The following is a 27,256-nucleotide window of genomic DNA, read 5'->3' as shown; positions in this document are numbered from 1 at the left end:
ATTTGCAATCGAGTTAATTTCATTAAATTTTAACAGTAAATAAAATATTTTAAAATATCAGTGTTAGAAGAAAACAAAATATTAGAAGCAATCGTAATATCTATTAGGGCAATATATAATTATTAAAAAACTTAATATACTTTATATTTTATATAATTCTGCTGGCAAATTGAAAGGTGTTTTATAATACGATACGAGAATATCCAATGTTATATTATTGTTGGCCCTGAAAAGGGCCGTTTTGATAATTTGTTCACTTGGAACTGGTGTACTTGGTGACTGCCTTCGTTCCTTCACTAACAGCGTGTTTCGCCAACTCGCCGGGCAGAAGAAGCCTTACAGCAGTTTGTATCTCACGAGATGTAATCGTGGAACGTTTGTTGTAATGAGCCAATCGCGAAGCTTCGGCTGCAATGCGCTCAAAAACATCATTGACAAAACTGTTCATGATACTCATAGCCTTGCTAGAGATTCCGGTGTCAGGATGGACCTGTTTCAACACCTTGTAGATGTAGATCGCATAACTCTCCTTCCTCTTCCTTTTCTTCTTCTTGTCGGTTTTACTGATGTTCTTCTGCGCCTTTCCGGCCTTCTTCACCGCTTTACCGCTTGCTTTCGGTGGCATCGTCGAGCTCTCGTAGGTCTGTATCGAAGCGAGTTCAGAGACAGAATGATTCCGCAGACCTCTTACATACGGGTTTATATAGCAACAAGCGATAGTACGAGCGCACCAATCACGTGCGAGCAGCACTCGACGCCGGCTTAGCTGCAACGTGATTGGTCGACACTCGCGCCGCCAAGTAATACACGTGTTGTATCGCTATAAAATTAATTTTTTATTCAATAAAATTATAGAGAGTATTATTTTAATCGCATTTTTGTTTTATTAATGCATTATAGTTAGTAACTATGCACTAGTGTATTATATGCACTATAATAAGTATCAAACAATGGCTATAAATTTTTTGGAGATTTTATGAGAAAAAGTATTAGTATAGCTATTATGTATGCACACACACACAATTTATGCAATATTAATATAATTTAACATTCCCGTTTATACAATTTATCACAATAATTTTGAGATATTTTAGGGATAATGGATAAATATCAAACATTGGCTATATATAAAATTTTTTGAAGATATTCTATGAAAAGTACTAATATCGCTATTTTATATGCAATTTATGCAACGTTAATATAATTAAACTTATGCAACATTTCTGTTTATACAACTTATCACACAACAATTTAGAGGTATTCTATGAATAATAAATAAATATCAAACAATGGTTATATAAAATTTCTTAGATATTCTATGAGAAGAAGTACTAGTATCGTTTAATCTATATGCAATAGATATAACGTTAATTTATGCAACATCCTAATTTATATAATTTATCGCGCAATAATTTTGAGGTATTCTATGAATAATAAATATCAAACAATAGCTATATTAAATTTTCTGGATATTCTATGAGAAGTACTAGTATCCTTATTCTATATGCAATTAATGCAACGTTAATATAAATTTATGCAACATCCTTGTTTATATAATTTATCGCACAAAAACAATTTTAAGATATTTCAGGAAGAAATCAGATTATGAATAAACAGTGATAAACATAATATACGTGACGTATATATATACATAATACACATCCTATGATACTTATCGAAACAAATATATATAAAAATGTGTATTTTTATGCTTCATCAATGTTTTCGCTTTTCCTCTTTCTTTTTCTCAAAATATATAATTAGCAGTTTCTTGATTAAGAAATATGTAACCAGATATATTTATTATATTGACAATTTGTTTCATATTGATTGACTCAAATATTATTAAAAACAATAACAATTCTTTATCATCTAGTGTGTAATGCATACGATAGCTGAGAAACAAGAGGAATGCTCTGATTGGTCAGCGTCGACGTGGTGGGGAGAAGCTGACTCGGTCAGGTATAAAAGGGACGTGCACAGACTGCACGCCGTCACTCGATCCGTTCTTTCGTCTGTGGATACTACTCGTACATAGAAGCTAAAGATGACTGGTCGCGGAAAGGGAGGAAAGGGATTGGGAAAAGGAGGTGCGAAGCGTCATAGGAAGGTTCTTCGTGATAACATCCAGGGCATCACCAAGCCAGCTATTCGTCGTTTGGCACGACGTGGCGGTGTGAAACGTATTTCCGGCTTGATCTATGAAGAGACACGCGGTGTGTTGAAGGTGTTCCTTGAGAACGTAATCCGCGATGCTGTCACCTATACTGAACACGCCAAGAGGAAGACCGTGACTGCCATGGACGTTGTATACGCCCTGAAACGCCAAGGCAGAACTCTCTACGGTTTCGGCGGTTAAGAACGTGGATCTCTACAGATATCAATCGGCCCTTTTCAGGGCCACAAATAATTTTAACGTTTGGTTTAATTTTTGGTCGCTACATAATATTGAAATTTATATTGAAAGAAATCAGAATATTTCATTATTAAAATACATGAGAGTGAAATTACTCTATTCGCAATGTATTTAAATTTATTATATGACTAATAAATTTTGCAATGTATCTTCACACACATACAAAACTACAAATATTTATCTATAGTTAAACATTAAATATTAAATCATGTATACAGTCTCAATATGCAATAAGATCATCTACACTTCTTGTGTGAGAGTTACACTTACTGCACTAAATAAAGACAAATATATCTTTCCATTTAGATAATTTACAAAACTTATTGTTTCTTTTCTTTATAAGACAGTTATCTCATATATATATTTTAATATTGCTATTATTAAAAGCATACTAATATTACGAAAATAATTGGGAATTTACAATTAATCGATAAATGTATATGTATGTACATATAATATTGTAATACATTTGAGACTCTCTCTCTGATCTAATAAGTATATTCGATACAAAGTCGAACGCTGAAACGTATGTATGAAATATTTCGAATAGAATAATTAAATGATTAAGAATTGCTGAAAGCTTTTTCTTATAGGTTATGAAGGTTAGAAGTGAATGACACTCTACAGATAAAACAGTCGATACAATAGAGAAAATATTAGAAATAAGAATTATTTTAAAATACTAAAATCGAAGACTGATATTAAAATACAAATTCGGGTATAAAGGACTAATAAGCTAATACGAGCCCTTTATACCTGAATTTGTATTTGTATATCAGTTTTTTTTGATTTGTATTATTTTAAAATAATTTCTATTTCTAATATTAATATTTATTTCTAATATTTTCTCCATTGTGTGCAGAGAGCCTTGAATTAAATGTGGATATTTTTAATATGTTATAAGAATCATTTAAATTAGTATCTTTATAATTCATCATATAACAATCATATAACTATAAAATGTCTATGTTTCTTTATAGCATTGACAAAGAACAACAAATTTATATTCATATAATAAAATATCAATCATCATGTGTTAAAAATCTGTTTTAAATAAAATTATACTAAGCATTTTAAGAAAACGAATCAAACAAGAAATAAACTTTTACATTCACGTAAAAACGTGTTATTTTTCTGTATTAAAGTCGGTTTTAAATAGAATTCAGTACTTTTAAACGAATTGGAAAATAAACTTTATATTCATCTAAAAATGTGTTATTTTTGTTTTAAATAGAATTGAATCGAATACATTAAGAAAACAAATCGAGAAAAACTATATTCACGTAAGTCATTTCTTTATATTAAAATCGATTTTAATACAGAATATATAATAAAATATCAATCATCACACATGCGTTAAAAATCTGTTTTAAATAAAATTATATTAAGCATTTTAAGGAAACGAATTACACAAGAAATAAACTTTTACATTCACGTAAAAACGTGTTATTTTTCTGTATTAAAGTCGGTTTTAAATAGAATTGAGTACTTTAAGAAAACAAATTGAGAAATAAACTTTATGTTCACTTAAAAATGTATTATTGTTTTTAATAGAATTGAATCGAATACTTTAAGAAAACAAATCGAAAAAATTATATTCACGTAAGTCATTTCTTTATATTAAAATCGATTTTAAAAAGAACTAATTAAAGTACTTTAAAAAAGCGAATGGAAAATAGACTGTCATGTAATATCAGTTCCCAATTTTATTAAATTGCACTAATTTAATATTTAATAAGAAAACGCGCAATATAATTAATCTAGTAATGAAATAAGGTGTAGAAATAAATAAAATTTATGAAATACGAAAAATGTTTAAGCAAAACTGAGATAGTCCTTCGAATAATTGATTGGTGGCCCTAAAAAGGGCCGGTGGTTTATAAATTTTTAAGCACGCTCTCCACGAATACGACGTGCCAGTTGGATATCTTTAGGCATAATGGTAACTCGTTTGGCGTGAATAGCGCACAAATTAGTATCTTCAAACAGACCAACGAGATATGCCTCGCTAGCCTCCTGCAATGCCATAACTGCCGAACTCTGGAAGCGCAGATCGGTCTTAAAGTCCTGTGCAATCTCACGAACAAGACGCTGGAACGGCAATTTACGAATCAAGAGTTCAGTGCTCTTCTGGTAGCGACGAATTTCACGAAGAGCTACAGTACCAGGCCTGTAACGATGAGGCTTCTTCACGCCACCCGTAGCAGGAGCGCTTTTACGCGCTGCTTTAGTTGCCAATTGCTTTCGTGGAGCCTTTCCTCCAGTCGATTTGCGAGCGGTCTGCTTCGTACGAGCCATTATGCGAACTCAGGATCTCCAAGTATCAGAATGACGGTCCGTAGAAAAATGATGTGCCGTCTGCTTTACGCCTGCTTTTATAGTCCCAGCGGACAGCCAACTCAACGCTGATTGGTTGCAGCTCCAGTGGTGGGGAGAAACTTTGCGCTCTCCAGTATGGACTGCGAGCGCCACTGCCGCCACTATGTTACATTACACACGTAGTGTTCGAGGAGTACGTATCGTACGGAGCGTACGGGACGTAGTAAACGTATTACTGCCGTCTTCCTTATCCTACACCCTACACTCCTACATATTAGAATAATTGTAAGTTAAAAATTAAATAATATTAATATTTTTATTTAATTATAAAGCTTATAAAGAGAAGTATAGAAGTTTATTTCAAAAGTACACAACACGTACAAAGTATATGAAAAAAGTTATCCTATTGTAATATATATATATATATTTGCTTGCAAATTATATTACCTACTAAAATCCTAACAAAATTTGATGCGAGAGGTTTGATTTCTATTGAAATCGAGATTACGTTTGAACATTATCCGTATACAATACGTATGATTCAAGTTCGAAGAAGTGTCTCAAAGATAAGCGCTACTTATCAAATATTTAATATAGTTTACAATCGAGCTCTCAAGTAATGTCTTATTTAATATATGTGAACACGAGTTTGATTTACAACTTGTTACGAATATTCGTTCATATATAATACTACATAACCTAGCACTTTGAAGTTAAATATAATATTCGTACAACTTACATAAAAGGATTAAATAAGATCCCGATATTAGAGACATGTGAATTATCAAAAATAAAATGTCACATTTAATGTCAAATGTTAAATATAAAGAATATCAATATGCATCTGAAATTATCTTTTTTAAAAACTCTGTTTAGAATAAAATATTTTTTATCTAAATTTACTCTATTGTAGATTACGCAACAAAATATTGTATTATATATGGACATCTAAATATATATTTATTATCGATAGTCATATGTTAATATGCTTTAAGTTATTTTAATATATATATTCAAATTTTATTTATTTATTCATTAAAATTTATTAGAATTGCGAGATGTAATGCATACTGCACTTTCTGTTAAAAATTGTTTAATTGTATTTATTTTATGAATAATTCAAAGAATTAGAAAAAAAAAAAAAAATTCACTACAATATTTTTACGAAGGAAAATATCGATCAATATATTATTATGTACTTACTTTAGACGAAGTACTGTCAGAGTATAATTTTAGATGTGTATACTTTTCAAGAGATTATAAATAACTCGTATTAAAAGTCGTTACTCTCTTTGTAATTGCATAGTATGTTCCGAGAAGTTAGTATTAAATGATCATCATATATGTATTATTCTTCAAGAGTCAAGAGATTTATAGAATTATTTTAGACACAAAATTAACCTACAAAAAGGAAATCAATAAATGAACTACGACTTTTAATATTTGATTTTCGAAATTGTTATTTTTTTCTCGGTCAAGTATCTATATATGCGTATTGCATTTATTCTGCATCAACACAAGTTTTTTTTTTTAAATGCGAAAAATATGTATATACGAAATATTAGCTCATAAAGCTTTGAAAGTGTCTTGCATGCAACAATTATTACATATATAACTTTTACAAAATTTGATTATATGAATAATGTAAACACATTAAATACTATAATAATGAAATATAATCAACAAAATTTTATATATATATACATATTTGTATTGATAGATTCATATATTAATTAAAACATTAAAAGCGTAGATAAAAAATTGGAAAATGGTACAAAAATCTCGTTATTCCCAAAATTACATTAATTATTGGTCAGATAAAGAGAATGTATTATTCTAAACAAACAAAGAACATAAGACATAACAAGGATACGTAATAAGATAAGGCGGAATTAGGTGACGTATTTTTTTTTAAACGGTTTATCTAAGTTTTATGATAAAAAGTTAAAATTATTCACATAAATAGATATAAATCTCAATTTAAATGCCTTTTGCGTGACTATGAATCTTCCGTTAACTTTAAAACAGTCTTAACTTTTAAGTGACATGCATTATTTGCATATATTTAAGAATTAATAAATTTTTTATTATAAAATTAATGAAAGTATATTTTCAAATATAAAAATATATCTTTAAAACACGATTTTGGAAATGTAAATTTAAGTAATGTCGTTGCGCAAAGAAACATTTGACTAACAAGCTATAGATCAGCCTTTAAGCTTTAAGCTGTATAAGACATAAATCTGGCATGCGAGATAATATTTTCTACTTTGAATTGTATTGACGGATTTTAAGAGTAAGAATCATAATTACATCATCAATCGACAGTTTTAGGCAAAAACAAATTCTTTTCAATGCAAATAATTTATCATTTATAAAACCAACAATTTTTCAATTCGCAATTCGATTTTCACGTTCTCTCGGTCACGCAGTTCGGAGGATCGGAAGTGAATTCTAACATTAATTGCATTCCAGATTTAGGAATTTTAAGAAAACAATAATATTATAGTCGTTCGTGTTTTGTCAAATGTTATTTTTTATTAATATGATTACTTATATAGTTATTTCGTTATCATGTCTAAAGACGGTTTATTATAACAGCAACGTTTAACGTGTACGGATGCAATCGACACCTTACAAGGGATCGTCTCGCGCATATACAGTTTTTTTCGAGGAAATTTCGTAATTATGCATATAATATCACAACGTAACGATATCTGCCCTCCTCCCGATCGATAATGACATTTTACACTATTCTGTAAAATTGTCTGCAAATGTACTTTGTAATCGGTATTTCACATTGTGATGCGTTAACGCTTGTATTCTGCCACCCACGAAAGTTGGAATATTCAGCGTGAATTTGGTATCTCGTCCGAAGTAAACACTTGCGATCAGTTAGGATAGCTATCACGACGTTTGGTGAACCGCATAAACGTGCCGTGCATCGATAATTGTATTGTTTATTAACTTATTTTGCGAGTTGAATCGACTCTCTCGAATGAATCAGCCGCTCGCGTCGCACGGAATCGCGTAAAAATCGACGTATATCGTCCGTAAGGCCAACGAAATGCATATCAAACGAAACTAGCTACTCGCTTCTACGATTCTGCACGCCGACCGAACAACCTTCATTGTGCAAAATATTGTTTAAACAACGAACAATAACCGAGCGCTCTTTCATTCCCAGTGGCATGTTACTCGCAACATTGGGATGGCCTCTCTCCATGGTCCGCGCTCATAGTACAAGTGCCGCGCTTGAACGGCACTTCGTGAATAGCGTCATCTGTGAGCGTTTAGAACGAAAGTTTATATTTGTACTCTTCGTCTGCAAACGTCGCACAATCTCTTCTTTCTCGTCATGGAGGATAAGAACGCATCCGGTAATACCGCAGCTGTGGAAAATGCAGCCTCTTCTCCGGCAGCGAAGAAAGCTGCGAAATCCAAAGCTAAAGCTCAGCGCCCGAAGTCCACGCACCCGCCAACTGCGGAGATGGTTACGGCCGCCATCAAAGATCTGAAAGATCGCAAGGGCTCGTCCGTGCTTGCCATCAAGAAGTACATCGTCTCGACCTACAAGGTCGATGGCGAGAAGTTCGCACCCTTCATCAAGAGATACCTGAAGGCGGCAGTCACGTCTGGCACGGTGGTGCAAACCAAGGGAAAAGGCGCATCTGGCTCGTTCAAGCTCGCGACTACCAAGCCCAGTCCTAAGAGTAAGGTGGTAAAGCGTGTTGTCAAGGAACGTAGCACGACCACCAAGAAGACCACCGAGAAGAAGGTCGCGAAGAAGGCACCCGTGGCGAAGAAGGCAGAGGCTAAGAAAGCTGCCGAGAAGAAGCCGGTAGCGCCGAAGAAGACCGCCAAAACAGCGGCGGCTAAGAAGGTGGAAGCCGCGGCAAAGCAAAAAGCTGCTGCTCAGACCAAAAATCTTTCCAAGACCAAGAAAGCTACCAAAGCCCCGGCTGCCAAAACAAAGACCCCCAAGCCGAAAACCACCAAGGCTGCAGCTACCAAGAAAGCAACAAAGAAATAATTTTCTAATGTTGCTTCTTTCGCTTCTGATACAAATTGGCCCTTTTCAGGGCCCCAAACAATCATACGTTGATAGAACAAACCTCTCGCATATCACTATAAACATGTATCTATTTTCATAATAATTTTCCCTTCCTTTTAGGTATTAAATTTAAAAAAAAATATATATATATATTATTTTAAAAAAATCAAGTTTATTTAAAAAAAATAAAATTACGAAAACTAGTAATAATTAAAATATATTCAATTAACTCGGATTTATGCAGATTAAAAAAAAAAATCAAATTAATATTTACATAACTAGTAGTTTTTCGCCGGACAATACATTTTTTTCAGCTTGTTCTAGATATTTATAAAGCATAGAATTTCATTTTTATTTTCCTTTTCAATCGTAATCAAGTAACTCTAAAAAAATCACGCATTTTTTAAATTTCGTTCAAACTTTGCTTTTAAATAATGTATGAATTAGACATTTAGATGCAATTATGAAATTCATGATTATATTCTCTAATATTTTTAGATATTATTTAAAAGCTTCTAGTCTTCAAAAATATATGAAATCAGATACCCAGATATATTTGAAGTAATTGCACATATTCAAACTTGTCGATTACTTGATATCGCATGCAATAACTACATAGTATCCATACCATATAATGTCAGATTAATCATTAACTTATTTACACGAGCAGAGAGAAAGTGCTTTAAAGACATTGCATTTTACCATCTTATATATGTTACATACATATTCTTTGCTCTTTGTATTTTACTCTCTCTTTATCTCCATATCTCATATCTCTATATATGCTTATTTAAATATTATATTAATTAAATCGAATTTGGAACACGCAATTTAATTGTTTCGATATAAATTATCCATTTAAAAACTTGCAAATATTCGAATATAGCTAGCATTATTTTTATATAATTATTTTAAAGCCTTTCGCGACAATTATATATATATATATTTTCTTTCAATTCTCTCCCGAAATTTTTTGTATTCAGCTAGGCACGTGTAAGGTTACGAACAATACTGAAATTAAGTAATAATACGCAGATGATTTTCTCTTTTAAACTGGTTTCTTGTCATTCATTATATCAATAACGCGCTTAAAAAAATAAACTGCATATGCAATTTGCACCATCAAATGCAAGAAGTGGCAGATTTAACGAGCGGTTTTATACGACAAGAGTGAAAAAAAGTAGTAAGTAATAAAAGTAGAAAGTAATAAACAAAATGTCATGCGATACGTAATCTTTTTCAAGAAGAGACTGTGATGACAGAGGTTTTTGATTCTTCAAATTTACCTTTCAAAGCCTTCCAAAATTTGAATAAAATAAGATTTTTAATTTGAATTTTTTTTACGAACCAGATTAAGATCACGGATAACGAATAGTGTGGAAATGTTTGTTATTCTTATATTCGTGCTATTTTTTCCTATGGTGTCAGAGATCAAATTTCTGTTTTACGTATCGTGCACGTTCTCCAGATCTCAAAATATCAATGTAAAAATTATTCAAACAACATTTCAGACTTTTTTGCATAGATAATTTAGCTAATAATTAATCATTTGTTGGTTTGTTTTCTTCTAAATTATTGATCTACAATGTAGACTGTAGACGTAGAAAAAATTAAACTCGAATGTTGAAGTCTTGCTATAATTAATTATTTGTTGGTTTGTTTTCTTCTAAATTATTGATCTACACTGTAGATTGTAGACGTAGAAAAAATTAAACATAATCTAGGTTGTTACAATTAAACAATAGTCCATATTAATTGATATATGTTGCTCTTTTGCGGTAAATTTACGATTCAGAAAATTTCGGAGATCAAGTACGATATATCGTAGATAATATAGGTGATTAAATAATATTTTAATAAACCGAGAAGCAACTTTTAGTATTTTTGATATATAATTTGCATTTCTAAATCGAGTACATATTACACACACACACACACACACACAGAGAGAGAGAGTGCTATATTATACATTAAATATTTTATCAATATGTCGACAAAATCGTTTCTTATTATAATCAGTTGATAGAAGAACGTAAGAGAGATAGTGAACAGAGAGAAATGTAAATAATATTTAATAAAAAATTTAATTAGATATGTATTAGCCTGGAAAATATAAATAATGCCAGCATTATTACGACTCAAATATGTTTGAATGAAATAAAATTATATAGTGCAAGTATCAACAATGTTGAATCGTGACTGTGCCGACTTATTTTACTTCGTAACTTGTACTTTTGCACATAGAGGACACAGCTTGGTCAAAGATGCAGAAGCTGCAATGTAATTTGCATCACGCTCATAATGCGGAGTAAGCCTATCATGATTAATGAATGAACGGATCAATGAGTTGACAAGAGACCATTCTAGCAAACATTATCAAGATTGATGTGAAATACAGTGTAGATAATGCTCTTTGAAAATATAAATTCAAATAAAATTATATTGATTGATTTTCAATTTTAGATTTTTTTGGACAGAAATCAGCTGATAACTGTCAAAAATATTAATTGAGTTTAAAGTATTATAACATGTTATTTAAAACGTATTATTATTTTAATTTTTATAACATATTATTTTAAAATTTAATTAGCCAATTAACGCTTTAGTCAGATAATTTCTGTCCAAAAGTATGAATAAAGCATTAATTTAATAATAAAATTTTAAAATAATGTTTAAAAAATTAAAATAATAATATGTTATAAATAATTTATTATAAAATCTTATCCGCGAATAATGCTTTTTGATAGAAATCGGCTGATAACTGTCAGAAATATTAATCGAGTTTAAAGTATTATAACATATTATTTAAAATGTATTGTAATTTTAATTTTTATAACAAATAAATATTTTACAATTTAATTAGCAAGTTAATGCTTTAGTCAGCTGATTTCTGTCGAAAAGTATTAATATAGCGTTAATTTGCTAATTAAATTTGAAAATAATGTGCTAAAATATTAAAATAGTAATATGTTATATAATATCTTATCCGTGGTTAATACTTTTTGACAGACATCAGCTGATTAAAGCATTAACTTGCTAATTAAATTGTAAACTAAAAATTTGTTATAAAAATTAAAATTACAATACATTTTAAATAATATGTTATAATACTTTAAACTCGATTAATATTTTTGACACAGTGATCAACTGATTTCTGTCAAAAGATATTAATCGCACATATAAGGTATTATAACATATTGTTTACAACATATTACTATTTTAGTTATTTTAGTTATTTTAGCGTAGCGCGCGTTTGTGTTGTTTTAGTGTTTTAAACAAAAGAGAATTAAAGAGAAATACTTTTGATATATAATTCTTATAAAAGTCTATATTATAAAAGATATAATCTTTATATATACAAAATTTATAAAGTTACTCAATAATACATCTACTGATGATTGTACGCGTCGAATATAAAATTTAATGAGCAGAATAATAATTTTTGAAAATATTAATTATTTAAAATTTAAAGCGTTGATATAATTTGGATTTTATTTGTTTGTTACAGGTCAACGTAGCTTCGATGCAGTCGTAACTCTTCTGTCACGCATCGTCCGGTGAGACTATTATTTTTTCATGAAACATGAAACATACATTAACATTATCAAAGTTTTATGAAGTTAATTTTATGTGATATAAATATTTTTAAAGAAAACTTTGTAGATTCTTATATAACGATAATTTTTTCACATTAAATTCAACAATAATATTAAAAAAACTTAAAATAAATTTTTTTTTATGTAACAGTACAATAGATTAATATGTATACATAAATGATAACAATATATATAACACTGTTTAACATAAAAAAACACCGAAACGAAACTAGTCGTTTCTTACAGTTTTTTTGGACGCTGAATACGAATCTGGTTTCCAAATTGCTTTATCACGTCGCAATTTTGAGAAACTTGCAATTAAAGTTGCAAAAAGTGCTATTTTTACTAATTTTGTCATATTGTAGCTACAATATGTGACGTGCTAAAGAAGTTTTCTTGCAATAAAAATAAAGTATATTGTTTTGACTCTCAAAAGGAATTTTTGGTATCAGTTATGGTTAATAAAATATCCATGGTTAAATATAAGGTGTATTGCGGAAGTTAGCTGTTAACTTGTCATTAACGATTTAATTACCAAGTAGCTTTTAAGTATGTTTATTTAAACTTAACGTTTTTTAAATCGCTGAATACTAATCCAATGTCAAAATTGTCAAATTTAAATGGAGAACTTAATATGTTTAAAAAATGTTTAGATTGCAATCTAAACATTTTTTAAGTTTTGTCATCCGTCATATTGAGTCCATCATTTTAAGTTTGACATTTTTGACATTGGATACGTATTCAGCGATCTAAAAAAACCTTAAGTTTAAAGTTTAAATAAACATACTTAAAAGCTATTTGATAAATCGTTAATGACAAGTCATAGCTAACTTCAATATATCTCATATTTAACTATGGATATCTTATTAACCATAACCGACACAGAAAATTCCTTTCAAAAGTTGAAAGTCCTAACAATATACATTTTGATTGCAAGAAAATTTCTCCAGCACGTCACATATTGTAGCTATAATATGACAAAGTTCGTGAAAAATGTTTGCCCTTTTTTGCAAATTTCTCAACATTGTGACGTGATAGAGCAATTTGGAAACCAGATTCGTGTTCAGCGTTCAAAAAACTATAAGAAACGACTAATCTCGTTCCGGTGTTCGAAAAAAGTCATTTTCTGTTGAATAGTGTACTTATTATATTAAATTTGTATAACTATAAAACTAAAAATTATAAATTAAAATTATTCAAATATATATATATATAATCGCATTTTTAAGAGCAGATGTTTTGTTAAAATTATGACTCATATTAGTGAATAAATTTCGCGGATCGGCACTCGCGTCGTCGTAGCGTCTTTAAAAAAATTCGGGAACGCCGTTAAAATATCGCGCATATTAATTAATGCACTTTCGCGGATAGGAAATCGCGTCGTCGTTAATAAAAGTATCGCGCGTGTTAGTCAACGCATTTTCGCGGATCGACATTCGCGTCGTCTTCCAGAATCACACGTGATATCGATAGAAAGGGGTAGACGTATGCCCATAATAAATATTTCACCTTGTAGACAACTACTGATTTGGCAGTATCGCCGGGGTGAAATATATATTATGATGCAACGTTCTAGAGTCTCGTGGTTTTGAGTTTAGGCTCTCCACGACTGACTGAGACATACATTCGTATGTTATCCCGATTTGTTAAATCCATGTGTGATTCTCGCGTAAAACGGGCTTCGATTGTAAAATTCGGGAACGCTGTTACCCTGACTTGTCGAGGGGATTATTGTCAACAATAATACCCCCCTCTCAATGGGTACACCTTGACGTGGTGAGAGGGCTCTAGTACCTGGATGGATAATCCTTTATGATATTTCTTATGATTTATCTTAAAGTATTATTCTGAATGGGAAGCCAAGTACCCCTGGATGTACGCGAAATACGCGTGCGATTCACGCGTCGCATCGGGAGTGCCGTATAAAGTTTCGCGTGTCGGGAGTGCCGTGTAAAGTGTCGGGCGATCGTAACTATTTGTTTTCGCGAGTGTCGCGAATGCTATCATGGACCAAGAGAGGAGGAGGAGGCCCGGGGAGGCATCGAACGACAGCAGGGCAACTGTGAGGTATGCAAAATAAAAACATTTTTTTTAAAACTACATTAAGATATTTGAATGTTTCCAGACTTTCAAAACACCCTGTACACACACATACACACACATACGTATATACATAATTTGAATATTTTGTTTTCAGGATCAATGTGCTGTGTACTACATCTCCGCTATTGCACGTATTGGTGAGTGAGAAATTGTTTATTTTATAACATTTCTATAGCGGTAATCGGGGTATGAAGCTGGCATTTCATTTTGTGGAAACTCATAAATAATTAAAGTTCTGGCTTTATTTTCAATAGTTCTACTATTAAAGATAAAGCCAAAACTCTTAATTATTTATGAGTTTTCACGAAATTATACGATAGCTTCACATATTATTATTTTAAAATTTAATTAGCAAATTAACGCTTTATTAATATTTTTCGATAGAAATTAGCTGATAATAAAGCGTTCATTTGCTAATTAAATTTTAAAATAATAATATCTTGAAAATATTAAAATAGTAATATGTTTTAAATAATATGTTATAATACACCTTATCCGCGATTAATATTTTTTGACAGAAATCAGCTGATAACTGTCAAAAATATTAATTGAGTTTAAAGTATTATAACATATTATTTACATTTGTTCCTAAGATGTTTTTGTTGGGAATTTACTCTCGTGCTATTTGTCAGTCGTCGCACACATACGCGCACGAATCTGACATATATTATTGCCAAATCTACGCCTTTTTAATTACTATGCGTTGCTTCGACAAATAAGTGAAGTCACATCTAAAGATCATCTTTGTGCAATATAAGAGCGATGAACCTCGCTCGTCGAAGAAAAACGCCTGGCGGCCATTAAGTCGCTCGATGCGTATCTCGAGATGTGCGAATCGCGCACGTGTCTTCTAATCGCACATCCGTCATTTACATCGTCTTCCATTAATGACGCGCGACGTAATAATATATAATTCGATTCTTTTAACATATCTTTTTTCTGAGTTTTTTCTATGCCAATCATCGAACAGTCATTATACCGCTTGACATTTCATCAGCTGATAATTACGTATGTATGTACGTACATAGTACTTTTCTTGGATTTATCTGCAAATCGGAATAGGCTTAGAATTAGAAATGATTATGCCATAAAAGGATTGTGCAATTTTCAGTTTTTTTTATATTCCTCAATTCTAAATTATTCTTGACAAACTTGGTGGATAAATGTAATGTCTGAAATCCGACGTCTTCATATATAGAGATAGGTAATTATTAAAAACGAGATCGAGCGCGAAACATGCTTCTTTATATATAATATTTTAAAAGATTTTCTAATACAATTCTACATTAATCTAATCTTCATTTAGATGCACATGAAAATAATTTTTTTTTTCATTTTTTAAATATTTTATAAATATAGAAAATAAATATTTTACATGAAGAATCATATATAGGAATGACATTCAAGTATAAGATTTTGACATAGACACAAATCCGAACGGGCCTTGACCGCAATTACGAGGAACCCGAAATTCCTTTCATGCGTCTCTATTATTTTTTCTTCCTCCTCGCGCGCTATATTAGCAATAATTTATCGCATTTGCGTGGAAAAAAATTGAATTGAAATTTTATGCTCGTATATCAAACACACGTTTCTTTGTCCGATGTTGACGAGCGCGCGTAAGTGCCGCTCTAAATGCCACTCCCTGCCAGCTGGCCAGGCTCTTTGTTCGCGCCTTCGTTGAGTAAGAGGGCCGAAGAAACGAGTGCCCGCGGAAACCCGTCAATGCCATCGGGTTGACGCATACGCGTGGTCCCTGTGTAAGTAACCGGGTGACTTAACGCGGCCGTCCCGATATTACACACCGCCGCTGGTCTTAAAAGAACCGAAGGAAAGGGAAAGTCCGCCCGGAGACCGGCCGCGAACTTTAACGCTTTCAGTCCACGTAAAGCGAGCGCGCGTCTACTCGCGTCGCGGCGGACCAGCCAAGTCAGCTGTGTTGATTCGCTCTTTGCGAAATAAAAATAAATATTTTTAAAAAACCAAGTGCGTGGGTGTCGTGCGTGCGTATGCCAAGGAATTATCGGCGGCACGCGACGCTCGTCTATGTCCAGCTCATGTTTGACGCGTCAGCGAAGATGCATCGCGACGCGAGAGGATAAAGCGCTTCATCTTGGCGAACACCCTTGACGTGATGCAATCTGCTGCGAATGTCGTGAAGTCGTCGTGATAGCGGAAGGTAGGGTGGAGGTATGTAAAATCACACTATCGCATTGTTGACATATCTGATGTTGATCCCCCGAAGCCGGTTAATCCCACGATTAATTGCAGTTTCCTTAATTATGGCTGTTTTATGGGGAAAAGCATTTGTTAAATAAAATTGCATTAGATGATGCTGCTAAGCGTATACAAAATCTCCAGATTCTTTTTAAATATATTTATCTTTATATTTGTGTGTGTTTTCGATTTACGAATGCTATTTGCATTGATTGCCATGTGTACATTGTCATGAATAACCGTAAATTGCTTTTGTCATGCTTGTGCGATTGTTCTTACCGCGTGAAATGATATCATTTCTAATTTCCGCTAGGTGTACATACAGTCTTATAATAGACTCGAAGCAAGTAAAAGGCGATTTGACGTAAGAGTTTGATGGCAGTACGAATGCTACTCCGTATCTGTGATGTAATCTTAATATTTATAAACACGCTCTTTCTCACGTAGAAAAAATTTATGTATATATGGATGCAGATATACTAGGTCTTATTTATTATTCTTTTTATCTTATTATTTTTTTTATTTGGTTTAATGCAATCTTATGACGGCTGATGTAATAATATAATGATTAGAGAAACGATACGATTTTATTATTTTCTTGATTTTGTTTAATATAATCTTATGACGGGTAATGCAATAATAGATAATACAATGATTAGAGTATAGAGACCAATGTCTTTTTTACTTGATTGCTCTCGTAGAAAAAAATGCACATTATCGGATGAGAGGGACGAAATTATTATTTATTTAAACGTTAATAAGTGCTCTAGTTTTTTTCTGGAGAAGTGGTGCGTTTACGTAAATTTACGATTAACCAGACTGCGTAAGGCACTACTTATCTCGTTACGCTTGATCATTGACATTACGTTGCGCATTTAGATTGCGTTATATGATGACGCCGCGTTGAATACTAGTATTATACAGCTCTTATGCAATCGTGAAAATTTCACTTTTCTCGATGCAATACGTCGAGTCAAGCGCATGCGAGCGACCATTCTTCTTGCAAAATTGCGGGCACACATCGTAGAGAATGGAATCATTTTTCATATTCAACATTTTTCCATTCTCCTCATTCCTCTCTCTTTTTTTTTCTCTCAACGTAGTTTTGCCTTCTTTGATATCGTGTTATTACGTAAGTTTGTACAGCATTCCTGTCACGAGATGAATCTACTACTATCTTCGATACAAGGACAATCGTGTAGTTTCGACGAGAATAAGAGAGGGAAAGGAAGGAATATGGAGGTCGCGCAAACCCGCGAGGAAAGAGCAGATCTCTCTCACAAATCCGTACATGTGATTTCATTGAGTTTATTAGGAACATCATACAATAGCCTCTTCAAGATCAATATTGTTGCATTAATGTTGTTGACTTACTTATCTTCGTTGTCGAGATTTTTTTTTATTTGAAATGAAAAAGTTAAAGAACAGAAAAATACCTCAATAGATTATTATTACATTCTGTTTGAAAAAGAGTTTAACACAAGACAATTTCAGAATTTTTAAATATATATTGTATTGTTACGTAATTATTACAAGTAACTGTTGCATAATTAGCAATCGATAAGTAGTGCATCCTCTCGGGATTGACGTAATCACGCTGTGGCATATCATATTCTGCTACTGTTAGATAACTCGTAATGTTACTAATTTGTGCCGCAATGCCATTTTACATTACAAATGTACCTAGACACCGTTTAATTAATGGTCGCTTTAATAACATGAAAATGTAAACACTCTATGATATGTAATTATGTAACATCACAAGCGTTACTTATACTTATTACGTTGTAATTCATATATATGTATATATGCGACACTATAGCAACGGAAGATGACATTTCAAGGATCAATTAGGCTTACATTAGGCTTTTTTTTAAATATTAAACTTCTTCGAGGTCTTGAGATGTCGAGTTTTTTTTACAGAGTGTCTATTATCGAAAAGACCACTAAAGAAATTGTTCTCTCTCTTTTCAGCCCGCGCATCACACAGAACAACCTACCGATCATGGTCGGGAAGTATTTTATCTTTTTAAAACCGGATATCTCGGAAAAAACACTCACGAGTGTCTTGTTCTCACTCGTGTTCTCGTTCGATCTCTTGACCGGTGGAGGATCATAATGCTAGAGCCGGTTCTAGGAACGTTGTCGATCTGGTGGTTGGTGGTGTACGCCAACATTCTGCTGCTACTGTCGCCCTTGGTGCTGCTGATGATCGTCTTCCTTCCGAATTTTCCGATTTTGCTGCTGCGGAGAATCTGTTACATACCTATCGAGTCGATCTGACCAACAATCAGCACAGCTGTCATATTTACGATAAAACATACACATTTTATATATTATCGCACACAGTAATACTGTCGAGAATAATCAAACTAATATAGCCAACTCGAACGGGTCTAAATTTAAGTCGCTCACTTTTAAATATCACGCTAAGAATGTATACGCTAATTATTATGGTTAAAAATCGTTACAGTATCTGCTAAATTCCTTCGCTTATTATATCGCGGTTTCGACATCGTAATAAGATGCAGAAACGCGTTGTTATTGTACTACGTTCATTAAACTGCGAGTAATATGCGAAGCTTGTCACCGTTATACGCTGGACCAGTAAACCTGTTTACTTCCACGTGTATGTATGCTGATGCTCAAATGTATCGATCTACCGAACTATAATATGATGCTGAATTCGAATGCGAGACGCTTCTTTTTTTTGCCCCACCTGCCGAAAACGCGCGCGTGGAATTCTGAGTTATTCTTATTGCGCGCGTTTTGCGCAATAAGAAATTCTTTCGTAAATTCAAAAATTCTTTCGTAATCGCCAGCATTTTGTCGTTCTCCTCTCGCATACTTATACGACAACGGTAAATACGTAACGAAATATGTTCATTGTATATAAACCAGAGAAATCACAATTGTGGAATTTTTATTCGAGAATACACACACGAAAGTTTTCTGAGCAGAATTAAATTTCGTCCGAGCGTAAACAATATGTTGTATAAAGCTGCAATAAATCATTTTATGCTAGGCCGGAAGAAAGAGATAATACGTAATAATTTTTTTTCATATTTTTAAACATCAATATGATATTTTTCGCTGTGTCTGTTGCATTTTCGTATTTTATATCAATGACAAGTGCGTGTAGCAACTTAAATGTCCAGGTAGCTGGAAGGTGAATTAAGAAATGAAATATCAAGGCGAACCACCTCGCTTTCCTGGCGAGATTGATGCATTTTATTATCGGATTACTTATGAATTTATGAGTGGCAGAATGCGCGAATGTCAGCTGCAAAGACGAATAATTAATACGTGTCACCTTGTTCTCCGATTGAATGCCTCGTCGATAGGATAACAACTCGAATCCGCGTGTCTGAAATGATTGACAATTGTCTATATATATACAATAAAATATAAGGATTTTCCTTTTTTTGCTTGTACGTGCTCAAATTTGATCGATAATGATTGATTGATAAATTTCATCCTATCTGACATTACATAAATATCTATATATGTAATATTGTTATAATTGCGATATCTATCAGAGACTACAACTTTAAAAACTTTACTACCATAATACGTAATGTATATAAAAAAAATATAGATTTTAATCTTCCTATAATTTCTAGTGTAGCGCAATCAAACATTTGAGAGATCAAAAATAGCTAATGCGTAAGACACACATGTAATTACAGCTTATTGACAATGTTATATAAGATATAGTATGTCTAGTCTTCAAAAGTATCGAATCATCTGCGCGTGTCTATACAATTTCAAAGGTGACACGCGACTTTCTTATAGACATACTTATCCTCCTAAAGAGATCGAAATCATTCGCGATGGTTCGATGCACTCGATGCACCATCGAAGGAAACGCGTTGCAAACCGCTGTCCTTCTACAGTTCTACCAGTGATATAGGCTGGTCTCCGAAGTTGGACATTATAGTACCGATCGGAGAGTACTTTCGCCGAGAGTGGCTTGTAGTGGGGGAGTCGGGACTTGAACCCTGGAACCCCATGGGCCCATATATACTACGGGCTCATGCAGCGCTCTTGCTACTTGTGGTGTCAGCTTCTTCGAGATCCTCGCTGTACACAGGGAAACGTGCAGGAGAGAAGCTGATAACGCAACGTAAGGTGAGTACAAGTTTGCCTAAGTAGTCCGCGTCGTAACTTCGACGAAGGTGAACGTGAACGTAAACTTCATTAGAGATAGGAAGCGATACGAAGTGCTGTTGATTCACTTGGTGCCACAATGCCACGCGGTTGCCACGTGATCTTGCTTATTCTAAAGCCAACAGTTGTTTTTTTCAACCTTTTTTGCTCGACTATCTACTTCCTGGTTTCCTTGCAAAATTTTATTTTTAAAACACATATTTCTAATTCGATTTACATACGTCGAATATAAATCTGCGTGTATGTTATTTGCCTCGCAAAACGTTTCTATTATGTCGTGGCAGAAGAAGCAGAAGTTGATAAAATATCTATTGCTCGATTTTCTCTGTAGAATATAATCTTTTAAAACTTTTACTAAAAATTATCTGTATTCTCGCGTTTGTGTTAATGACAAATTTAAACAAGATTAAAGTTTATAATATCTTTTCTTTAATTGGATTCAGTATCAATGCATCACGGCTTTACAACGCATTATTATAGTCGTTACTCTGGGAGCTTGAATTTAAAGCACGATAGGAATTCGCTATAACTCGATCCTAAGTACACGCCCTATGAACACGACCGGGATAATATTCTATTCACGCATGATTTCGGCTCATTTATATGCGCCGTTTCATGTGAGATGCTTGCGCCAGCGCAACCTTTCCAAGAATCGATGATAATGTCAGCTATTTTCCTATAGAAACATGCTCATCTTCCTCCCGGCATTGTGCTTCAATTTGCATACTTTCAATTATTCTTTTATTAAAAAAAAAAAAAAAAAAAAACAGAAGACATCGATCTCTAAAGCTATCTTTTTTGTCGTGAATTTTTACATTCTTCTCCTGCTGATATAAAATAATTTGCCGCAACTAACGGGAACGCTTCTTCTAGATGAAGCTGCTGATCGTGTGCGCGCTCATGACCGTCGCGGTCACCGCCCCGGGTCTCCTCAGGGTGCCGAAGGTATACAACGCCGTGATCACGAGCAATCAGAATCTGTCGCCATCGCGGGCATTTCCGGTGATACAACCTATCGTTCATCGAACTGCCGTAGGTTACGTACCGCCGTTTTATTATACTCAAATAGCTCCTCACTTCGCCGGGTCGGAAGTAGTGCATTACCCATCGCTCGGTAAGGTCGCCGACGATAAGGTCGCCGGAAACGACCAAGCCTCGTCTTCGACATCGCGTTTGGCCGAGTCGACCAGTTTCGGCGTCGCCAAGGAACGCAACGAAAATCGCGCGAAAACGATGGAGAACGACGATTCAAGGACCGACGAGCCCCCGAAGAACTCCCCGAAGAAAAATGAGCAAGTGCCATTGAGCTTTTATCCGAACTATCAATCCCTTTATTACGAGCCGTACATATATACGTACAACAGCTTTAATCCGCACCTCGTGCCTGGTACTTATTACGTGGATTACCAGCCTTACGGCTCCCTGGAACCGATCCCGGCGACTACGCCGAGGAACGCCGATTCCGGCCATCTATTACCGAGCTTTCACGACGATAAGACAGATCAGACGGGAAACGATAAAGAGAAAATACCGAACGTACCACCTCCGCCTCTTCCGACCTCCGTACCGAAGAAATCTTGAGCTATATAATTGAAAGTATTCCGTAAACGTGATTAGCTGTGTCAATATTTAGACGACTATCAGTTTTCTTCCTTTTTCTTATATTTATTTTTAAGATAAAGGAGTCTTGTTATGAAAGACTAATTAATGTGCAATGTTGAAGTAATTGTGCAATCAATTGATATTTAGTACATTGGTCACTCTATTCTATTATATTGAACTTTGACTGCAATTAATCTTGAAGTAATCTCCAATCTTTTCTCACATGACGCATGTTGTTCGACAGAGTTGAAGAGTTTTATCTGTGTTAATGTTATCGTATATTAATGTTAAATTAATAATATAATTATTTAGATTATTTTTATAATTTACATATAAGTATGTATCTTTTACAGAGAGATATAGAGTGAGAAAGGTAGAGAAAGAGAATAAGTTTAATTTTTTTGTAATGTATTTTACGTACATGTTACTTCCTTCTTTTTATTTGTGCTTCGAGATTACTCGCTTATTATCATATAAGACTATAATATTAAATCTTAGCGACATTATATACAGCATATCAATATATTTATAAAAAATACATAATTTTTTATATTAAAATTTCTTTTCCATGCGTATATATGTGATTGAAATGTTATTTGACGAGAAATAAGTCTGTTCAACCTTTCTCATTTTTCTCAATTATTTATCGCAATTCTGATCAAATTTTTTGACACCCCAAACTTTTATTATATAGGAAAATCCTTCGTTCTCGTAACCCTTTAGCCTAAGTTTCGCAAATTCGTGACCACGTCCGCCGGAATCCAACGTGACTATCGCTCTAGTTTCGTTATATCGCAATACCTCTACGCAAGTGATACAAATAGGACCTTGAATGATTACTTCGAACAGCGTGTCGAGATTTGAGGGACCCTTCAATCCTAGAAGCAAGTTATGTTGATACACATTCTTCCCTTCGCACGTTCCCCAAATTTGATAGTCGTTTCCGGTGGAATTCTGGAGAATAAATGCGTGCAAGTCACGTGTATAGTATGTGTAATATATAATATAATAAATTATTACATATATTATAAATTACAGTTAAATTTGAAACATTAAAATTAAGATACTAAGAATTTGTCAAAATTCTGTATAGAAACGTGTTAAAATTATTAATGTTTAACTTACGTTATTATTCGTGCGATCAGACCTCTGCTCTGTTTCCTGGGTGCAATTTTTAGGATGTTTGATACGCGTTTTTGGCGCAAATGTACCAGACAACGATATATTTGTGCATGGTGTGGGTGTGACGTAATAATCCAATGCGTTTCTCTCAATGTTATCGCTGTTTCTCGATTGCGATAAATCTGCATCGGATTTGAAGTCAAGATTAGTCTCGGATGTAATGTCTCGTCGATTGTCCGATGGTTCGATAGATATCCTATTGTTCCAGGATTTGTTGCTGTATATCGGCTCGACTCTTATGTGCGGATAGCGAAGAGTCGCGCTATCGCTCGAGTCCTTGTGAGGATATGTCCCAAGACTAAGCAGAGTCGCGTTCCTCGTCACCGGTCGATGCTGCGATGAAACGTCCCTATATTTCGATCCCGAGATGTCCGATCCCGTTCGATTAGCGTATCTCGCGTTTATCTCACGCTGTCGCGCGTAATATCTCTCCATGACGGCTCTACGCTGCGCGTAATAATCGCTCGCGTTTCTTCGCGCGATATAATCATCGGTGTCGGTTCTCTTGGTCCTGCTCACATAATTCAACGGGGTCCCGATTCGCGTGCGATCGGATAACGATGCACTGTGCGCGAACTTATCCTCGCGATTCTTGTATGTCACTTTTGCGAGTGCCGGTTTGGTCCTGGATTGCTCTTGATGCAGAGCTCTCGTCGTAGGTCCGTTTCGCGGTTTTAAAGACGACGATACGTTTACGAAGAAAACGAGTATCGCGATCATCCATAGTGTGGTTCCGCGACAAACGATCATCCTTGTGTCATCGATGTCTATGCAATGCCGGTTCCGAGGAGATCGGTGCACTGATGCATCTGCGAATGCGTCTCGTCGATTCTGCTCTATCGCGGATTCTCGGGGTAAGGGACCTCTCGTCGTTCCTTTGCAAGAAAGATAAATCCATTTATCGTTGTCAAGTTACAGTCTCGTTACTACCCCTTTTTCAGGAGGTGATATCGAAATAATTGGTTCTTTCTTGGTTCTCTATAAATAGCTCTTCTACATTTTCTCGTAAACAGCTCTTTACAATAATACCACGCGCAAGGAAAAATCGATAGCGATGAAAATCATGTTTCATTGGAATTCTAAAGTGTCGTAAGATTAATTAGTTTTCAAATGGAGATTCAAGACATGTGGAAATGACGACAATGAGAATAAAGTAAAACGTATCGAAGTTTTGATTTATTATTGCATTTTATTCTTACATACAAAATTTCAAACTTTATTTTTTATTTTGAATAAAAAATTGTATATAATTATATACATATATAATATAATATAATAAAAAATATATATATATATGACAAAAATATTTTTTTAATGTCTTGGAACGCAATCTTTGCCATCTTTGCAATCTTTGTCACCAACATAATATAATATAAAAAAAATATATATACAATGTGCGCAAAATAAGGAAGTAAACGCGAACATGTCTCATTCAATAATTAAATTATTATTCCTTTCACGTTTGTATGCGCTATGTACGTGACGAGGAAAATAATCTCATATCGCTTCCACAGTTATGGAATCGTCATCCTGCTCGTTCGTTCCCGGTTTCTTTGTTTCTGTGGCTGGCTCGACTTTTGTATCTAATTTCTCGATACTGTCGTAATCATCATTGTCGAAAGGTTGTTCCGTGGATGTTGGTGGAAATGCTGGAGGAAGCACTCCTGGATGCGATGGTGTTAGAACGGGATAAATCTATAAAATATAATAAAAATTGCTATACTAAAATTCATACATAGCTATAGAGATTTTTTTCTAAAACTGTAATGACCGGATTTAATGGAAATCGAAGATCGTAAATCGGCGTTCCGTAGTATAAATTGTAAGCAGGAAGGTAAGAAACTGCTGGTTTACCGCTGACGTGAACAATGTTCGGTATACCTCCTACGTTTGTATAGATCTAAAAAGAAAAAAAATTGTAACATAGCATGGATGACGTCAATTGTAATATGAATATTTCACACATATATGTAGTACATTGTAAACATAATAGGGAGAACGCGTGTCTTGATACGCAGCGAGATACTGTGCATTGATTTCGGGTGTGGAATGTATGTCATTGTTGATTATGGTCGACCATAATGGTTTCGATACCACTGTTCCAACCACCATAGCGAGAAAAAATATGAACGACGTTAAATCCTGAAAAAAGATTTAAAATTGAGAAATAATCGTCTAAATTGCATTAATATTTTGGATTTTGTATTGATATTTTCTTATGTTTAATGTTATATGTTTTATGTTTAATGTTATGTTATGTTAAATTGAAAGAGATTAAGAAAAATATTAAAATACAGAGAGAGCAGCGTATATGAATTCTAATTTTCTTAATCGATATCGATGTATATGCACTTTTATTATTGCATATTATTTATGTACTGTTTATCATTTTATTTCCCGACAGCAGAAACAAAGAATATGCGTAGTGCAATAGCTTTTCAAAATAATGTTGTTTGCGATGGATGCTTGTTTCAAAGTTTCACGCGAATTGCATGCGAATGATCGTCCAGATACAAACAAAATAAAATTACCTTCCGCGAAAACATCACGATGCATATATGATAACAATATTCTATCAATATATATATCGCGAGATATAAATAAGTTGCGATATACATATAGGATTTAATCTCTTCTAGCATTATTCGTACAGAGCAATTTTCGTGATAATAACTTTCTGATAATAATTAATCAAATAATCTCTTCAATCTCACGAATAAAAATAGAAGTATTATTAAAAGAAAATATAAAAAGCAGATGTCTGTCATTCGAATGTCAAGTCGAGACTAGAGATAAGCAATATGCAGATGAATGAAGAACGGCAAAAAAACAATCTCGTTTCAAGTGAATCACGTCGACAGACTCACCCGCATCATCGTTTGTCCGCAGGTCGCCAATAGTCTCAGATCGTGTCCGTACTAACTTGAATTTCAGCCCTACCTGCGATTTATATATTCCTGTCCGGAGAGCAAAGTCCTTCCCCACCCCGTCGAACATCATCCGCGGTCTGTTTTTTTTACCTCTTACGGAGGTTTGCTCGTTGTATGTCGTATGTTCCTCTGCCGATCGTAGTAAAATACGACATATGGTCTTTTTTTAACGCGGAACTCGCAGTGCGATTCACAAACGAGAGCCGGCCGAGAAGTGGCCGGCCGGCTTCAGTACCGGCTTCATAAAGATGATAGAAAGAACCTACGTTTCTTCAACAGATGAACTCCATATCGGGTAAGCCGGCGAGATTTAATATCATTAATCATGAGAAAAATATCGCGTTAATTATAACATCAAATACAAATGTAATTTTATATTATATTTTTTGCAGAAAATACAATATCATATAAACTTGTTATTCTTATCTCGCGTCCTTCTTTTAATTTAACTAATTAATTAATTTTTCATTATTATAACGTATATTTTAGTTTAGAGGAGACTTCAAGAAATTTTTAATCTGTTTTCAATTTTTTATTTCCAAAGAGGAAACTCGTCAAAAAATCTCGATCAGGGCGCTGATCTACTTAGAGCCAGAACTGGACGGGGACCAAGTTTCGCTCGCGACGACTTCTTTCGTGTTCGTCCTATCAAGAATTCCGTGTACAT

At 33.7% G+C, this 27,256-nt stretch overlaps 7 protein-coding genes across 8 annotated transcripts; 3 read left to right on the top strand and 4 right to left on the bottom strand.

Moving 5' to 3' along the window:
• Positions 1-130: 130 nt before the first annotated feature.
• Positions 131-657, bottom strand: LOC145942614 (histone H2B). The gene has a single exon (XM_083049513.1). It carries the CDS (start codon positions 623-625, stop codon positions 254-256), a length of 372 nt encoding a protein of 123 aa, XP_082905639.1. The 5' UTR covers positions 626-657; the 3' UTR covers positions 131-253.
• A 1,352-nt stretch (positions 658-2,009) lies between these two features.
• LOC145942615 (histone H4) lies at positions 2,010-2,690 on the top strand. Its single transcript, XM_083049515.1, has one exon. The coding sequence runs from the start codon at positions 2,048-2,050 to the stop codon at positions 2,357-2,359; it is 312 nt and encodes a 103-aa protein (XP_082905641.1). The 5' UTR covers positions 2,010-2,047; the 3' UTR covers positions 2,360-2,690.
• A 1,472-nt stretch (positions 2,691-4,162) lies between these two features.
• Positions 4,163-4,747, bottom strand: LOC145942613 (histone H3). The gene has a single exon (XM_083049512.1). It carries the CDS (start codon positions 4,712-4,714, stop codon positions 4,304-4,306), a length of 411 nt encoding a protein of 136 aa, XP_082905638.1. The 5' UTR covers positions 4,715-4,747; the 3' UTR covers positions 4,163-4,303.
• A 3,277-nt stretch (positions 4,748-8,024) lies between these two features.
• Positions 8,025-8,903, top strand: LOC145942611 (uncharacterized). The gene has a single exon (XM_083049510.1). It carries the CDS (start codon positions 8,094-8,096, stop codon positions 8,766-8,768), a length of 675 nt encoding a protein of 224 aa, XP_082905636.1. The 5' UTR covers positions 8,025-8,093; the 3' UTR covers positions 8,769-8,903.
• Positions 8,904-16,191: 7,288 nt separating this feature from the next.
• Positions 16,192-22,747, top strand: LOC145942875 (uncharacterized). Of its 2 annotated transcripts, none has more exons than XM_083050003.1 (3): positions 16,192-16,667; positions 18,680-20,836; positions 21,749-22,747. In XM_083050003.1, exons 2-3 carry the CDS (start codon positions 20,717-20,719, stop codon positions 22,454-22,456), a joined length of 828 nt encoding a protein of 275 aa, XP_082906129.1. In that variant the 5' UTR covers positions 16,192-16,667; positions 18,680-20,716; the 3' UTR covers positions 22,457-22,747. The 2 variants fall into 2 exon arrangements, with proteins under 2 accessions (XP_082906129.1, XP_082906128.1); XM_083050002.1 differs by having other exon boundaries at positions 16,196-16,678.
• A 236-nt stretch (positions 22,748-22,983) lies between these two features.
• On the bottom strand, positions 22,984-24,473 carry LOC145942873 (uncharacterized). Its single transcript, XM_083049998.1, has 2 exons — positions 23,603-24,473; positions 22,984-23,431 (listed from the first exon to the last, which is right to left on the bottom strand). Exons 1-2 carry the CDS (start codon positions 24,407-24,409, stop codon positions 23,117-23,119), a joined length of 1,122 nt encoding a protein of 373 aa, XP_082906124.1. The 5' UTR covers positions 24,410-24,473; the 3' UTR covers positions 22,984-23,116.
• Positions 24,474-24,843: 370 nt separating this feature from the next.
• Positions 24,844-26,870, bottom strand: LOC145942877 (uncharacterized). Its single transcript, XM_083050006.1, has 4 exons — positions 26,527-26,870; positions 25,637-25,801; positions 25,431-25,559; positions 24,844-25,354 (listed from the first exon to the last, which is right to left on the bottom strand). The coding sequence occupies exons 1-4, from the start codon at positions 26,533-26,535 to the stop codon at positions 25,157-25,159; spliced, it is 501 nt and encodes a 166-aa protein (XP_082906132.1). The 5' UTR covers positions 26,536-26,870; the 3' UTR covers positions 24,844-25,156.
• Positions 26,871-27,256: the final 386 nt, after the last annotated feature.

The sequence above is a fragment of the Prenolepis imparis genome, unplaced genomic scaffold (genome assembly GCF_030444845.1).
Source record: "Prenolepis imparis isolate NDT839.2.m4 unplaced genomic scaffold, iyPreImpa1.0 SCAF_11, whole genome shotgun sequence".
NCBI classification, from domain to species: domain Eukaryota; kingdom Metazoa; phylum Arthropoda; class Insecta; order Hymenoptera; family Formicidae; genus Prenolepis; species Prenolepis imparis.
The sequence above is the reverse complement of the archived record's forward strand: the minus strand, read 5'-3'. Positions and strand labels throughout refer to the sequence as shown.

Bases quoted from the DNA above. Each gene is read 5' to 3' on its own strand.
- LOC145942614 (XM_083049513.1), bottom strand. From the start codon at position 625: ATGCCACCGAAAGCAAGCGGTAAAGCGGTGAAGAAGGCCGGAAAGGCG.
- LOC145942615 (XM_083049515.1), top strand. From the start codon at position 2,048: ATGACTGGTCGCGGAAAGGGAGGAAAGGGATTGGGAAAAGGAGGTGCG.
- LOC145942613 (XM_083049512.1), bottom strand. From the start codon at position 4,714: ATGGCTCGTACGAAGCAGACCGCTCGCAAATCGACTGGAGGAAAGGCT.
- LOC145942611 (XM_083049510.1), top strand. From the start codon at position 8,094: ATGGAGGATAAGAACGCATCCGGTAATACCGCAGCTGTGGAAAATGCA.
- LOC145942875 (XM_083050003.1), top strand. From the start codon at position 20,717: ATGGGCCCATATATACTACGGGCTCATGCAGCGCTCTTGCTACTTGTG. The intron at 20,837-21,748 runs GTGAGTACAAGT...CGCTTCTTCTAG, and splicing joins AGCTGATAACGCAACGTAAG to ATGAAGCTGCTGATCGTGTG.
- LOC145942873 (XM_083049998.1), bottom strand. From the start codon at position 24,409: ATGATCGTTTGTCGCGGAACCACACTATGGATGATCGCGATACTCGTT. The intron at 23,432-23,602 runs GTAAGTTAAACA...TTTATTCTCCAG, and splicing joins CTGATCGCACGAATAATAAC to AATTCCACCGGAAACGACTA.
- LOC145942877 (XM_083050006.1), bottom strand. The intron at 25,560-25,636 runs GTACTACATATA...TTTTCTTTTTAG, and splicing joins CTCCCTATTATGTTTACAAT to ATCTATACAAACGTAGGAGG. The intron at 25,355-25,430 runs GTCATTACAGTT...TATATTTTATAG, and splicing joins TTCGATTTCCATTAAATCCG to ATTTATCCCGTTCTAACACC.